The sequence below is a fragment of the Zeugodacus cucurbitae genome, chromosome 4 (assembly GCF_028554725.1).
Source record: "Zeugodacus cucurbitae isolate PBARC_wt_2022May chromosome 4, idZeuCucr1.2, whole genome shotgun sequence".
Lineage (NCBI taxonomy): Eukaryota > Metazoa > Arthropoda > Insecta > Diptera > Tephritidae > Zeugodacus > Zeugodacus cucurbitae.
In genome coordinates this window covers 57,509,868-57,524,216 of record NC_071669.1, presented here as the reverse complement: position 1 = coordinate 57,524,216, position 14,349 = coordinate 57,509,868, and the positions used below count along the sequence as shown (strand labels likewise).

General features: G+C 36.8%; 1 protein-coding gene across 7 annotated transcripts in view; it reads left to right on the top strand.

Annotated features, from left to right (window-relative positions):
* Positions 1 to 14,349, top strand: part of LOC105220869 (protein still life, isoforms C/SIF type 2) — a 297,627-nt gene that overhangs the window by 264,728 nt on the left and 18,550 nt on the right. For 2 of the 7 annotated variants that reach the window (XM_011197409.3, XM_011197408.3), the window contains exons 15-21: positions 5,650 to 5,829; positions 6,105 to 6,242; positions 7,357 to 7,514; positions 7,581 to 7,943; positions 8,030 to 8,237; positions 8,563 to 8,809; positions 11,195 to 11,298. In XM_011197409.3, the coding sequence (XP_011195711.1) occupies positions 5,650 to 5,829; positions 6,105 to 6,242; positions 7,357 to 7,514; positions 7,581 to 7,943; positions 8,030 to 8,237; positions 8,563 to 8,809; positions 11,195 to 11,298 (1,398 nt within the window). Of the gene's footprint in view, positions 1 to 5,649; positions 5,830 to 6,104; positions 6,243 to 7,335; positions 7,515 to 7,580; positions 7,944 to 8,029; positions 8,238 to 8,562; positions 8,810 to 11,194; positions 11,343 to 11,564; positions 11,617 to 11,682; positions 14,274 to 14,349 lie in introns of those variants that run through there. The other 5 variants (XM_029046004.2, XM_029046002.2, XM_011197410.3 and 2 more) reach the window with 4 other exon arrangements.

Here is a 14,349-nt window from a genome sequence, read left to right as displayed (position 1 = left end):
TAAAAACGCATATTTGATTTATTTTCAATTTAATTTATGCTCTGCGGAGGAATTTAAATTATTTTTTGCAAATTTTTTTGTTTTTCATGTATAAATGTTACTCATACGCACTGTACTCGTATATGGAAACATTTTTAAAATGGCTGGGAAATTGTTTGGACTGCGCATAGCTGAGAGAGAAATATGTCATAAAAATAAAAAAAAAAGAATTAAGGAAAAATAAAAAACTTAAAAAAAAAATTAAAAAATATTTTCAAAAAAAATTTTCATTTTAAAAAATTATTTTTGTTTTTTAAACAATTTTATTTTAGTTCCTATCTAAGAAGAACTTTTATAATAATTCTTACAGGCTTTGAGTCTATATTAAAAATTTGTTAAATTTTTTAAGTGGCTGGGAAATTGTTTGGACTGAGAGAGAAAAATGTCAAAAAAAATTTAAAAAAAACTCTAGAAAATTAAAAATTATTTTCAAAAAATATTTTCATTTTTAAAAAAATATTTTTATTTTTTAAATAATTTAATTTTGATACCTATCTAATAAGCACTTCTATAATAATTTTTGCATGCTTTGACTCTCTATTAAAAAATACTTACCTATTTCAAGACAAAATTCCCTTTCGAATAAAACTTTATTTTGAAATATTTGAGACATATTCAAAAAACTCATTTAAAAACATGATTACTCCCAAGTTTTTTTTAAGTATACAAATTTTGAGTTTTAAATACTGTCTTCTATAACTGACCGCCATTCTGTATGTCGCAACACTGACGGCGATAATAAGCAGAATTAGGGAACGGAAAATGAATGAGAGATCTATTAAATCCCATTGCAAGGCCAAGATATTCAGTTTCTGGACGAATAGAGCCCCAAAAATGTGCGGTCAGTCAGCTCCAACCCATCAAGATCTCAATACTGTGTTCCCCTTTTTTCTCTTTTCTTTATTTATGTCAAATTTATTCGAAGATCTCCAGTCCTTGAACAAATGATGAATAGATGTGAAGGCTTTACCGCCGGAGAACCAACATAGAAAATAACGCGAGGATAAAATTATTTATAAATGTATTTTAAATTCTGAAGACTTCTTCCCATAGTTTGGGAGGAAATAAATCAGAAAATAATTCGAAGGTAATCTTATTCTGTATTCGTGTGTTATAGATAAGGTCGTAGTTCCTTTTCCGTAATAAATAAATTTCGCCTTCGTTGCTTTTTACAATAGTAATCCCGTATTTTAGGGTTTTGTATCCCATTTTTGAATTACTAGAGTTTCTAGTTCTTTTTGTAAATTAAAATGAAAAAAATTTAGACAAATCTAATTTGTTGCCTACCTTTAGGTGCCGAATTAAATATTTTTCTAGCGGTGTTTTTGAGTCTATGCTCTTAAAAGATAGTAAAAGGAACACATATAAAATAATTGAAACAGCTTCGCTAAGCAGAGAAAAAAATAATACTTCCAGACCATTGACACGCCCACAGAATGGCGAAAATCAAAAACCTATAAAAAGGAACTGATGGAGATAGCGGAATAAAACTTTACATAAATACTGTATATCATCTGTGGCATCATCTGCGGAAAAAATTTCGAAATCGGTATATAACTTTTTAAGACCCCGGATAGCGAACATAAAGAACTCAGTGCCTAATGGGTAATTTTTTACCGAAAATATTGGTAAATCTCTGAGATATTTTAAATTAATTCAGAGGGAATCTTTTTCTTATAATAGTGTCATAACTTTCCCTAGCTGCAATATACCTTATATTCGGATTATCAAACTTCCGGTGGACTTTATACCACAAATATCGGTTAATATGTGAGCTATCTTAGAAAAATCAGGTAAGAGTATAGTCTTGGATATAGTCTACCTTGGTGGTGAAATTTAATGAAATCGGTTCAGTTCTTTTAGTGAACTTTAAGTGTCAAATTGTGCGTTATCTTTATAAAACTATATCAATAAATTGCGAGAGTATAAAATGTTTGGTTGCACCCGAACTTAGTCTTTCCTTACTTGTTAAACTTGAAATACAAAATTTAGAGACTACTTAATTCTGTAGTGAGTTGGTCTGATAATAAATTACTAGCTAACATAAACTACTGTAAGATGAAATTGTTCTTTATTAAACAAAAGTCGTCAGAAATAAAAAAATGTCCTCAGACAATTTAGAATATTTTAGTTCTTATGTTAATAAAACACTTTCAGGGTTTACTCCATAATACATATACCTTACATATATACCAATGTGTCCTCCAAAGCAAATTTCTATAATTATAAAATCATGATATACATACAAAACAGAGAGTGTACACCTTCTCTTCAAAACAAACCAAAATACAACGCAAACACAGCAATAAAACAAAAACACAAAACAAAATGGAAAAATATATATATATGTACATATATTAGTTAATTAATAAGCACACTTGTATAATGATCAGCGAAAAGTCAAGCATACTTGCAGGCGCACGCATACAAAGTAATTAAGCCTTGTAATAAGTAGGCAACAACAAACAAGTTTCATCAACAAAAATTAACATTCTAATGAAATTCATCAAAGCGGAAAAATTGTTGTCTACTTTACGCAATCAAAAAGTTAAATATTGAGTTACTGTGGATAATCATTTGAGTAATTTGTTAAAATCACTTGAGCGCAGAAGACGAGTGCTCATTAAATATTTATTATACATAACTACATATGTATATATGTATATACATAAATGTTGCTAGAGAGTTCCACAAATACATAAGTATAGCATATGGAGTTGTCTGTGCAAGTGCTTCAAAGTTTATGCCGTATATAATTGAAAATTTATTTGAGTGCAATCCAAGAGGTTTGCAACATCTTACTTTGTTTCATTGTATTTGTAAAAATCATTGATTACTTTGTGGTTTGATATAAATAACTGTACTGCTTTGTGAAATCGTCAATGAAAAGGAAAGGAGATTCCTGGAATTTAATACAAATTAATTGGTTTATTTTGTGAACTAAGGCAGTAAAAAGTCAGAGCAGAGTGTGTTTTAGGAGAGTAGATTATAGAACTCCGAACTCTAACCTCAAAATTCGAACACTTGAATATTCCATTGTGACTTGTGTAGATCTCTCAATATTTTTTTTAATTACAGTAACATGATATTTTAACCTTAAAAAACTGATAATGGAATTCTATGAAGAACCATATCCAAGAACAAGCGGACTTTTAAATTACTTTGTGGAAGATTTTATACTACAAATCCATCTTAAAGATCTAGGAAGTCCATCAAATCACTATTAAAAAATCTAGATGCAACAAAAAATTACAACAAATATATGAAAAAGTCATATGGAAGTCGTTCCTAGCTCCAATGAGAATCAATTCAAACTTCTATAAAGGTACAGTGGCACCAAAAGCAATTGCAACAAACTACATGGCTTCGCTTGTGGTTGTTGTTTTTTGAAAAAAATACACTAACATTTGTATACCCTCGTAACAAAGTTGCTAAGAGAGTATAATAGTTTTGTCCACATAACGGTTGTTTGTAAGTCCTAAAACTAAACGAGTTAGATATAGGGCTATATATACAAATCCAGATGTTTGTCTGTCCGTCCGTCTGTCCGTCCGTGCAAGCTGTAACTTGAGTAAAAATTGTGATATCTTAATGAAACTTGGAACACGTATTCCTTGGCACCATAAGAAGGTTAAGTTCGAAGATGGTGGGAATCGGAGCACTGCCACGCCCACAAAATGGCGATAACCAAAAACACATAAAGAGCTATAATTAAGCCATAAATAAAGTTATGAAAATAAAATTTTGGAACATAGGATCGCATTAGAGAGGGCCAAATTTGAATGTATTTTTTTTGGAAAAGTTGGCGTGACCCCGCCCCCAAAAAGGTTTTTTGTATATATCTTGCAAACCAATAAAGCTATATAAACCAAACTTTCTGCAGTCGTTTCTTTTAGCCGTTTCCTTATACAGTCCAAAAATGAAAGAAATCGGATAATAACCACGCCCACATCCCATACAAAGGTTAGGTTGAAAATGACTAAAAGTGCGTTAACTCACTAACGCGAAACGTCAGCAACACCAAATTTTACATAAGAAATGGCGGATGAAAGCTGCACTGAGATTTTTTTACAAAATGGAAAATGGGCGTGGCGTCGCCCACTTATGGGTCAAAAACCATATCTCAGGAACTACTCGACAGATTCGAATGAAATTCGGTATATAATATTTTCTTGGCACCATTTCCCACGTGTGGAAAATGGATGAAATCGGTTCGCAACTATGCCTACTTTCCATATAACTCAATTTTGAATCCTTCTGATTCTTTCACTTTATAATGTATACATAAGGAACCGATAAAGATAGCATCGGATCATAGATCGGACAATGACTTTTCAAGGCCCCTGATATCAAACATGAAGAACTCAGTGCCTAAGGGTAATTTTTCACCGAAAGTATAGGTAAATCTCTAAATAAATTGCGAGAGTATAAAATGTTCGGTTGCACCCGAACTTAGCCTTTCTTTATTTGTTTGTTTTAAATTGTAATATTTAATTAAATATTTTAAAGTCTATTCAAGGTTCAAGAAGAATCTATCCAACCTTCTGTAAAGGTACAGTGACACCCAAAACAATTGCAACAAACTACATCACTTCGCTTGTTGTTGTTGTTTTAGAAAATACTACCCAAACAATTTTTGAAAAAAAAAAAATATTCCTCAGAAAAAGAGTCAGTCCTTAGTCTGATACTAATCCCAGTCCATTCTTGTTACGTCGAACCGTCTATCGTGGGAACAGTTATGAATGTTATATGGTTTCTGTACGTATTCGGCATTTTTTCAGTATTCTTAAATTGAGGTTTACAATAGCCAAACTACAGAACAGCGGTGTCTTACAAATATTCTTTTATTTACTTTAGTGATTATCATTCATAACTGTATACACTTTGCAGACACTTTACATTTCTGGGAGAACCATTTCAGTAGAACTGGATTAAGAATACCGAAATGTTAAATAAGTGAGTTATGTCAGGGTCTGTTCTAGATAACTTGGACTTTAGCCCGCGACAAAACGAGATTTTCATCTTGATGAATTTCAGACTCTAAGTCACGTCTTAAGAGAAGATATATCTTATGAACAGAACACATCACTCTTGAATGAAATTAGTTCTTAGCGACGGGCTTGGGCCATATACATATGTCCGCGAAAGTAGTTAGACCAAAAACTTTTTAACAGATACCACTAAGGAAAGGCATTCATTAGGAGAACTACATTCAGAGACACTTTAAGATATTAACAGAGAAAGCTATTGGAATCTTAAAATATCCAAATATCTCGTTTCCAAAATGAATTCCCCAAAAATACTAAAAATCTTGAACTATATTCAAAGAACTATTGATTTTCAGTGAATTCACTTTGTCTCCAGGTGTGAGGATTCTATTTCTGTGTCTCTTACAACGTCTTGGTAAAATGTTAAACAAACTTTTATCGTCCACTATTCGCTCTCAACTCTATATGCAAAGCCCACACGAGTATGAGTATACCATATCTATAAAAAGAATCACGATAATTATATAACATGCGCCCATGCGCTCATATAGTATTAATTAATATTTAATAATCCACTCGCAACACATCTTTTTCAACGTTTGCCACTTCTCTTTTTTCGCAGATGAAGGTAATCATGCACTACAGGAATTCCTTGCCGCACGCAATCCGAAGCAACAGCACAGCAGCACATTGGAATCGTACTTAATCAAGCCGATACAGCGCATACTCAAGTATCCGCTGCTGCTGCAACAGTTGCGCAATTTAACCGATACGCGAGCCGATGAACACTTGCACTTGTGCGGTGAGTATCTGCTACACCTATACATATATACAGTTACACACAGCAAATGGCCTTCATATTCATATTTATAATATGTAGATAAGTGTGTATGTGTGCGTCCACTTGAATTTTTCAACATAATTAATATGATTACATGAATAATGTAAATCTTTTTATGTTCGAAACGTGCTCTTGATTGCATTTCTTGGCTTATCGCCATTGATTTGCACTTACTTATGTGCATTTTTCATTTTCATTTTCATTTATTTATTTTTGATTTTGCTTTTGCATTACAGAGGCACTCAAGGGCATGGAAAAGGTAGCCGAGCATATCAATGAAATGCAACGAATCCACGAGGAATATGGTGCTATATTCGATCATTTATTCCGACAACATCAGAAGTCATGCAAGCAGCCCATCGATTTGAGTCCAGGTGAGTTAATTCAAAAGTGCACAAATGCATAATATATATTTTAAAAGCATGTAATGCTTCGAAGGATTATGTATATGAGCGGAATTGTGCGCAACAAAATTGGAGTAAAGTAGTGGGTGAAAGTTGAAAGACAGATCCGAATATCCTTGGTCCAAATTATCCACTATAGAGATACTATTATAATATTTGAAAGAGTTTCGAATATAGAGATTACCGCTATAAAGAGAGACCGCTAACAGGGAAAATATCTCAGGGTCTCAAAAGTCCAAAAGACAGCGGCTACGCTGGCTAGGTCATGTTGTTCGAATGGATGAAAGTGCTCCAGCTCTGAAAGTATTCGATGCAGTACCCGCTGGTGGAAGCCGAGGAAGAGGGAGACCTCCACTCCGATGGAAGGACCAGGTGGAGAGGGACCTGACTTCGTTTGGTACAACCAATTGGCGCCAAACTGCCAGAAGGAGGCAGTGACGTGGCGCGCTGTTTTGGACTCTGCTATAACCGCGTAAGCGGTGTCTACGCCAGTCAAGAAGAAGAAATGTGAAATTGGGTTATGTCAGAACATAGTCTAGATAACTTGAGTTTAGTCCGCTTGAACAATTTCAAACTCTTAAGGAAAGATATATCTTAAGAAAGGGACAGTAAATTCTATATTTGTCTTCAAAATGTTACAAGTCCCTGTGAAACTAGTTCTTAACGCACAGTTCTAGATCCCAAATTGAACAATAGTTGCTTACCAGATACTACTAAGGAAAGAATTCCAAATTCATTAAGAGAACTACAATCGGAACCCCTTTAAGATACTAAGAAATAAAATATTGGAACTTTCCAATATCAAAAAGCTCGCTCTCGTAACGAAATCTGGAATATACTAGAAATTCAAAAGAAATCTAGTGCTAGACGTTTTTAAATCTATCCACTGTCTTACGTAGACCCTAACTGCTCCCTTAACGAAATTAAGAGATAACATTTTATCACGAAAGAAACAGTCCCAAAAACATTACATACTATTAAAATGTCTCTTACTATATCATATTTTCATGCCAACAACAACATTACTACTTAATCTATCCAAGAATTATTATCCAATATCAAGATCATTCGTTCCTCGATACAGGTGATCTGCTTTATTATGGCGGCGTTGAGTGGCTTAATATTTCTGATTTTCTGGGTAAAATTAAGAAGGGTCTGGAATTGCACGCAATGTGCTTTGTTTTTAAATCAGCGGTTGTGTTCCTTTGCAAAGAACGTTTGCGTCAAAAGAAGAAACTTATGGTAAGCACTCTTACATCATTTGTGCATCAACTACATTTAAATAATATAATCTCTTTCACTTTGCAGGGTGTTTCGAGTAAAAACGCACCCAACGAAGTGGAAATCATACGCTATCAAGTGCTCATACCCGTCACCGAGGTACAGGTGCGCGCCTCTTCAGCCAAAGATATGGACTCACACTTCCTATGGGAATTGATACATTTACGCTCGCAACTACAACGCCGCTCCGAGAAGGTTTACGTACTCTCGAATAGCACGGCCGATTTTCGTAATGCATTCCTGAAGACCATACGACAAATCATACGCGAAAGCGTACGCAACATGTCCATACCGATGAAGGGTTTCGGCAGCAGTGGCTCAGTATCGGGCATTTCATCGCAAGGTGGCGGTTCGGGCAGTTCGCAAACGCTTGAGCGGCCAAAGCAACAGGTCTTGCAACTTACAAATAATAAATAGAAACAGTTATTTATACTTTTAAGAGCCGTTTTAAGCTAATGTCCGTTCTTGCCTTGCAGATAACAATCATACAAGGCTCACAGACATTGGGTAAACCCAAGAAGAAGTCCGGTTCGCAGCGTCATTCGGCCGGCAATATCGATTATGATAATCTATCGGGCAGCCAAGAGGCCGACGATGTGCCCATGTTGCATCATCAGCATCAACAGCAACAACTACAACCGACTGGTTTCCGTGGACGCAGCAAGACTGTGGGCGATGCTACAGGTATTTCAGAGATTTTATGGCGATTTTTGTAAATTTTAGAGCACAACGCAATTTTAGACTAACACAATATTCTTGTGGAGTGAAATTTAAATGTTTAAATTAAAAAAAAATATTAAACATTTTGCTCCGCTTTCTAAAATTCTCACTTATTCGCTAAACAAAATTTACAAACTGCTTTTTTCTGCTTCTCCATTATTTTTTCTATTGTTTTTATATCTTTCTCTCCACCTATTTGGCAACAAAAATCTTCGTCTGCAATCTTTACCACAAAATTTTGTACCGTTACGAATTCCAATTTGAATTTCCACTTTCACAAACTGCATAGAACTAATGTCCTCCTCCATAGACCCACAGCAGCAGCATCAGCATCAACAGCAACAGCAACAACATCAAAAGCATATGCAACATCATCAACAACAACAACAAATGCATCATCATCATCAGCAAATGCATCAGAGCGATATTGAACGCATGGATCCGGGTACTAAATCGGAAGGTGAAGAGGACTCCCAGCAGGGTACAATAAAAGCGAAAGCAACGCTGGGTCGTACACCCAATCACTTGACATTGAGGTACTTGGAAATATTTTTATTCTTATATTGGGAATATCATATCCCAGTATATACTATATTCTATGCATTTTAGAGTTTCTATTTCGCATTAGTGATTCTTTTGAATAGTATTAGTTTTATATTTTCATTGAAGATTTGATTCATTTCAATGGCCATGTCATTCTGACCCATGAATCGAATATTTCAAACAAAATGAGTCGAATAGCCTTTTCACACAAGAGCTAATTGATCAATTAACCGGCCTCTGCTCGATTAAAACGCTGATTAAGATCGATTTACCATACAAAATAAAAATCAGATTTTGCTACATTAATTTTTAATTGGATTTTAAGGGGTTATATACAGTTAGACGGCCGAAAAAAAGTGAATTTTCCAGAATTTTTTCTGATAAAACTTTTTAATTTATTGATCCAAAAATTTATACACATAATATGGTATCTTTTAACTGTGTTTTAAAACTTAGTACTAGTAAAAATATTTATTTGAAAAAGAGCTACAGCTGATCTCCAGGAGCTCCTCTCAAAAAAGACGTTTTGCGGTGACCACTATATCTCGAAACTGGATCATCCGAAATTAAAAAACCAAACAGATTTCGTTAAAATAATGTTAAATCTAGTGATTAATCGAAGGAATAAGTAAAATACAATTTTTTGACAAAATGGCGGTTTCTCAAAAAAAAAAATCGATTTTTCACCGAAATTTCGGCCTTAAATTGTTTATAAAAAAAAAATATATTTATCGGAGAGAAAAAATTTTCGATTAATTACTAAAAAATATATTTAAGATTTACTAAAGAATATATTTAAAATTTGAGACTAATCGGTCTAGCCGTTTTCGAGTAATGTTGGTCACCGACTTTGAAAACACCATTTTGAGAAAAACGCGTTTAAAGTTTGGACCTTGTACTTAAAAGCACTCTGAAACGCCTTTTCAAATTTTTCATTTGCTTGTAACTTTGAAAATATTCACCGGAACGATATGAAATTTTCTGTGTGTATTCTTAAATATATGTACATTAAGAAAATGAAATAAAAAAATCGATTTTTTGAAAATTCTAACTGTATATAACCCCTTAATCGACTTGAAAATGAATTGCAACTCTGCGACAAAAACCGTATTTGTAATTTGTCTGCGAGTTGTTGTTCACGCTACGCGACGGTAGATGCCGCTGCTAAAAATAGCAATCATCTGATGAAACTTACCAACTTCTTTCTTATCAAAAGCAAAAACAAAAATGTATAACAGCTTCGGTTATCGAGTAGCCGGCAGTCTAAAGGGTTTCTCAATCAAAATTTAAATTAAGCAATTAATTTGACTGTATGAAAAGGCTATAACAAGCTTTTGGGGGCGCGTGGAAGCTCGGTCCGTTGGAGATCAGACCTGCCCTTTCAACAAAACAAACCAATATTCTAAGAATTCAATCATGGAGTTCCCTAGTCCAAAGATAACCAAAAGTTTAATTTATGAGTCATGAATGTACTATAGATAATCTATATATTTTAGAATCGTTGCTCATTCGGTCTTTGCCATTATCACACTCAGTTCAATAAGTTAAGCGAAGTCATTTCTAGTAAAATTTAAATGATACGGTCAAAACAATTAGAGCTTTAAGAGCCGTTGGAATTTCAAAAGAAGATGTCGAGAACTCGTTGACATATAGTTTTGCGTTCTAAAGATCGAGTGAAGATTCTCTAATATATCCAAAAGTCAATATTGATTATCTAAATCTCGAGGTGATAGAAATAAATTGGTTGCCACAAGCAACAAACACGATCATGAGGTTCCCAAAGGGGTACCCTGAAGTTCTATAAAACCTATCACTCTAATAATGAGACAACCATCTTCTCATGTTCTACATGAACTACAAGTACAGAGATTGCACCGAAGACCACATATTATGAAGAATTACTCAATATGAAAAACATTTTTGCAAGAAGAGACTCCACTATAGCTTAACACTCCCTCTAATTAGTCACTTTCAGTCTAACCCTTTATCAAGGAGAAGAAAAAATATTGGTTATTAAGCATTAGTATGATAATGGTTTGGTCAATATCTCAAAAATAAACTATAAATCGAATTACTTGCATCGAATTTCCTTAGTCCACACTTTTATTTGCTACAAGACACATTGATTTCCGATTTAATAACCTATAACCTTAAAATCAACCGCTACATACATACAGACTTATGTATTTTTGAAGCTAATCGATGATTTGTTTTGTTCTATCTCTTCCCATTTTTCTAATTTTGCGACATCGCTTCGTAAACTATGCGCTTCATATCTGCCCGCTACAAAACCTGATCATAACCAACACCATCACCAACCGTTTGAAACCAACAACTATCCAACACGTTATATTCCAAAAACCAATTCACCAATGCAGCACCACATCAACCCTATCGGTTGGCAGCACTGGTAGTCAAGCGCGTTTGATACAATCATCTCATCCGCCATCGAGCTATCAGCCCGTACTCATGAAAGATTTAGGTAAGACACACTCAATAACAAACGAACTATCGTCTTCCCCTCAAGCAGTGTACATGGATGCCGCTGCATCAGCGACAGTGAGCTCATTGTCGGCCGCAATGGAGTCCACCGATCAAATGATGTTCATGATCGAGGAGATGGGCATAGAGGTCCGAGAGATGGAAGAGCAGATGGTGGAACAGGAGGAGGAAGAGGAGGAGGACGACGACGAACAAGAGATGAGACATCAACAGCAGGAGGAAATGGATTATATACTCGAATCCGAGTTGCAAGCTGCATCCGTAGCAGCAGCTTTTAATTTAAGTTTAGGTAGTAGTAGTGGTAGTAGAGTTATATATACAACAAATAACGTTACCAGTACCACGAGTGGTTTAACAAGTAGAGGTAGTGCTGCCAGCAGCACTGGCAGTGGTAATAACGGTAATAATCATAGTTTACATTGTGTGGCAACGCCAAAACGCTTGTCACCACGACAATCGCCCAAAGCAGATATCGAAGTAATTGAGATTTTCGCCAACGAGCTAAGTCAATTGACCGCCGCTCAGCAAGTATCGGTTGTGCATCATTCAGCAAAAGAGTCTTCCAAAAAAGCGTCTAGCAGTCGTCAGGCGAGTGTCAGCAGCAGTGGCAGCGGCAGTGGTAGCAGCAGCAACGGTGCTAGTGCCGCCTCGCACACACATGTCGTCGACAAGCACTTAAGTGATCTCGAGCATGAGCAGCTGACCGACACCACATACGACATTGCAGCCTATATGGCTAATCTTAAAGAGCAAGCATTGGAATCGCAAGATCTACAAATGGACGCACAGGATCAACAACAAAACGATTCGAGTCTATCGCCCGAACCGCAAACAGTTGTGGAGAATACACAGCAAACCGTAGTGGCCGAAATAGAGTCACCACCACGTCCGGCTACAGAGTCGGATAGCACTGGCACCACGACTGGCACTTCGGAGAAATCCGAAGATGAATCGGAAGATGCCGCAACGTTGGCAAAACATCATGTTATCATCGACAAGAAGGTCGATAAAGTTTTCAAAAACAAATCTTCAGAGAAAGCACAGAAATCGAGTAGCGGCAGTAGTAGTAGCATTGCGAGCACTGGCGCCAAACCGAAGACAACGAAATCGCCACGTCAAAGCATATACATTTCACCCGACCGCTCCAAGTCACAAGGTAGTTCACCCGTACGCATAATTAAGATAAAATCACCACGCACCAGTGTCAGTGATCAGGGTAAACGGCTGAGCGTTAGCTCCAGTCGCGACTCCTCGACCGATCGCTTATCCACCGGGCGCCGCACACCCAGCCCACGTCGCAGCTCAGAAGGTAGTGGTATACTCAAAAGACCCGCCAGTCCTGCTGGTGGTATACTGAAACCGCCACCAAGCCCCAGTAAATCGAAAAGTCCCGACCGCAGCTGCCTCAAGAAGCTCACACCCTCACATGACTGCAGCGTCGAATCGCTTTCGCCGCACATATCACCGCGTGACAGCATCGAACACCTGTCACCCGATCGTGCCGGCAGCAGTCTGTGTCAGCGTCATTCGCCACGCAGCAGCTTCGACAGCCGCAGCTCCGAACCGAATCTCGACATACCACGCTCGTCGCTCAAATCGCCACGCGGCAGCTTCGAATCACGTTCGCCCGAACGCTGCAGTCGTAAACGCAGTCAGTCGGCGCACGGTAGCTTTGAGACGGGACAACGTGCCGCAGCGCTGGCTGCCAATGAAGCGTACTATCAGTATTATCCTATCTATGATAATCAAACTTGTAGCGATCATTATATATCAGCCGCTACAACAACACATATGCCACGCGATATCGGCACCAATACAAGCACGCGTCGTCTGAGTAAATCTCTAGAGCGTTCCACGTCACGCGAAAGCACCACAAGCAGTTCGTACCGTTATGGCGTATCACCCGAACGTATTTACACAATTAACACTATGGGCACCAGCGCTGGTCCTTTGCGCTCGCAATCGGCTGAAAATGCATTTGCGCACTACGCTTACGATCCACATACGGGTCAACACTATCAAATGCCGCCGCCGCCGCCGCAACAGGAAACCATTGCCACCGCAGCGCCGCCAGCTGCCTTCATGTACGCGCACGAACCACAATGTCCACACGAACACATGACGGCCTATCAGCTGAGCTCATCGGCGCCCGAGTACACCACATGCATTGACTGTCTCTACCAGAAGCGACCCTCCTAGCATAAGGCCCGCGTGCGACAGAGTCGTACGCGGAAGAAGACACCACGTGGCGTCGTACAACCGCCGATGGCCACTGCGTCGGGCATGATTTGTGCCGCCAGCTTTGATCCGGATGCAGCAGTGGCAGCGGGCGCTAGCGAGGCGAGCGGTTGTGTGGACTGTCATGATTACTATGAGATACATGTTTAAGCGGAAGCGAGCAAATCATAACTGAAAACCGAAAATCTTCTCCAAAATTATATTGACATACCCGTAAATCTCCCTTAGCCTGTAACTGTACACTTGCAGGTTAACAAAAACAAAAATGAAAACGTAAAGTAAACTCGTTGCCATCCAAAAATCCTCAACTGACAATTTACATGGACATACAAGATGCATATGTATATTTATATATGTATGTGTATGCATAATCGCTATTGTTGTTTGACACAGGGATTTTTGAAACAAAAACAAATAACAACAACAATTTATATATATGTATATGTACATTTTGGTATTTGTGTATGTTCTTCAGATTTTAGATGTAAGGACTAGCTTGTATAGTGCAAGCAATCTTAGATAAATACATATGTACTCACATACATACAGACATATGTATATATATAGAGGCTACAGTTTGATTTTTCACCACTAATACATATGAATTTCGAAAATTTAATCTAAAGTCGACATTGATTTTTTACAAATCTGTCTACTTCGAAGTAAAACAAAAGAAATTAAACAACAAATATAAAGACCTATGTTGTTGTTGTACTTCTGAAGCAATATTCGAATATATATATATGTATGTATATTTATATTTTTGTGAATACGTAATTAGTTTGTAAATACA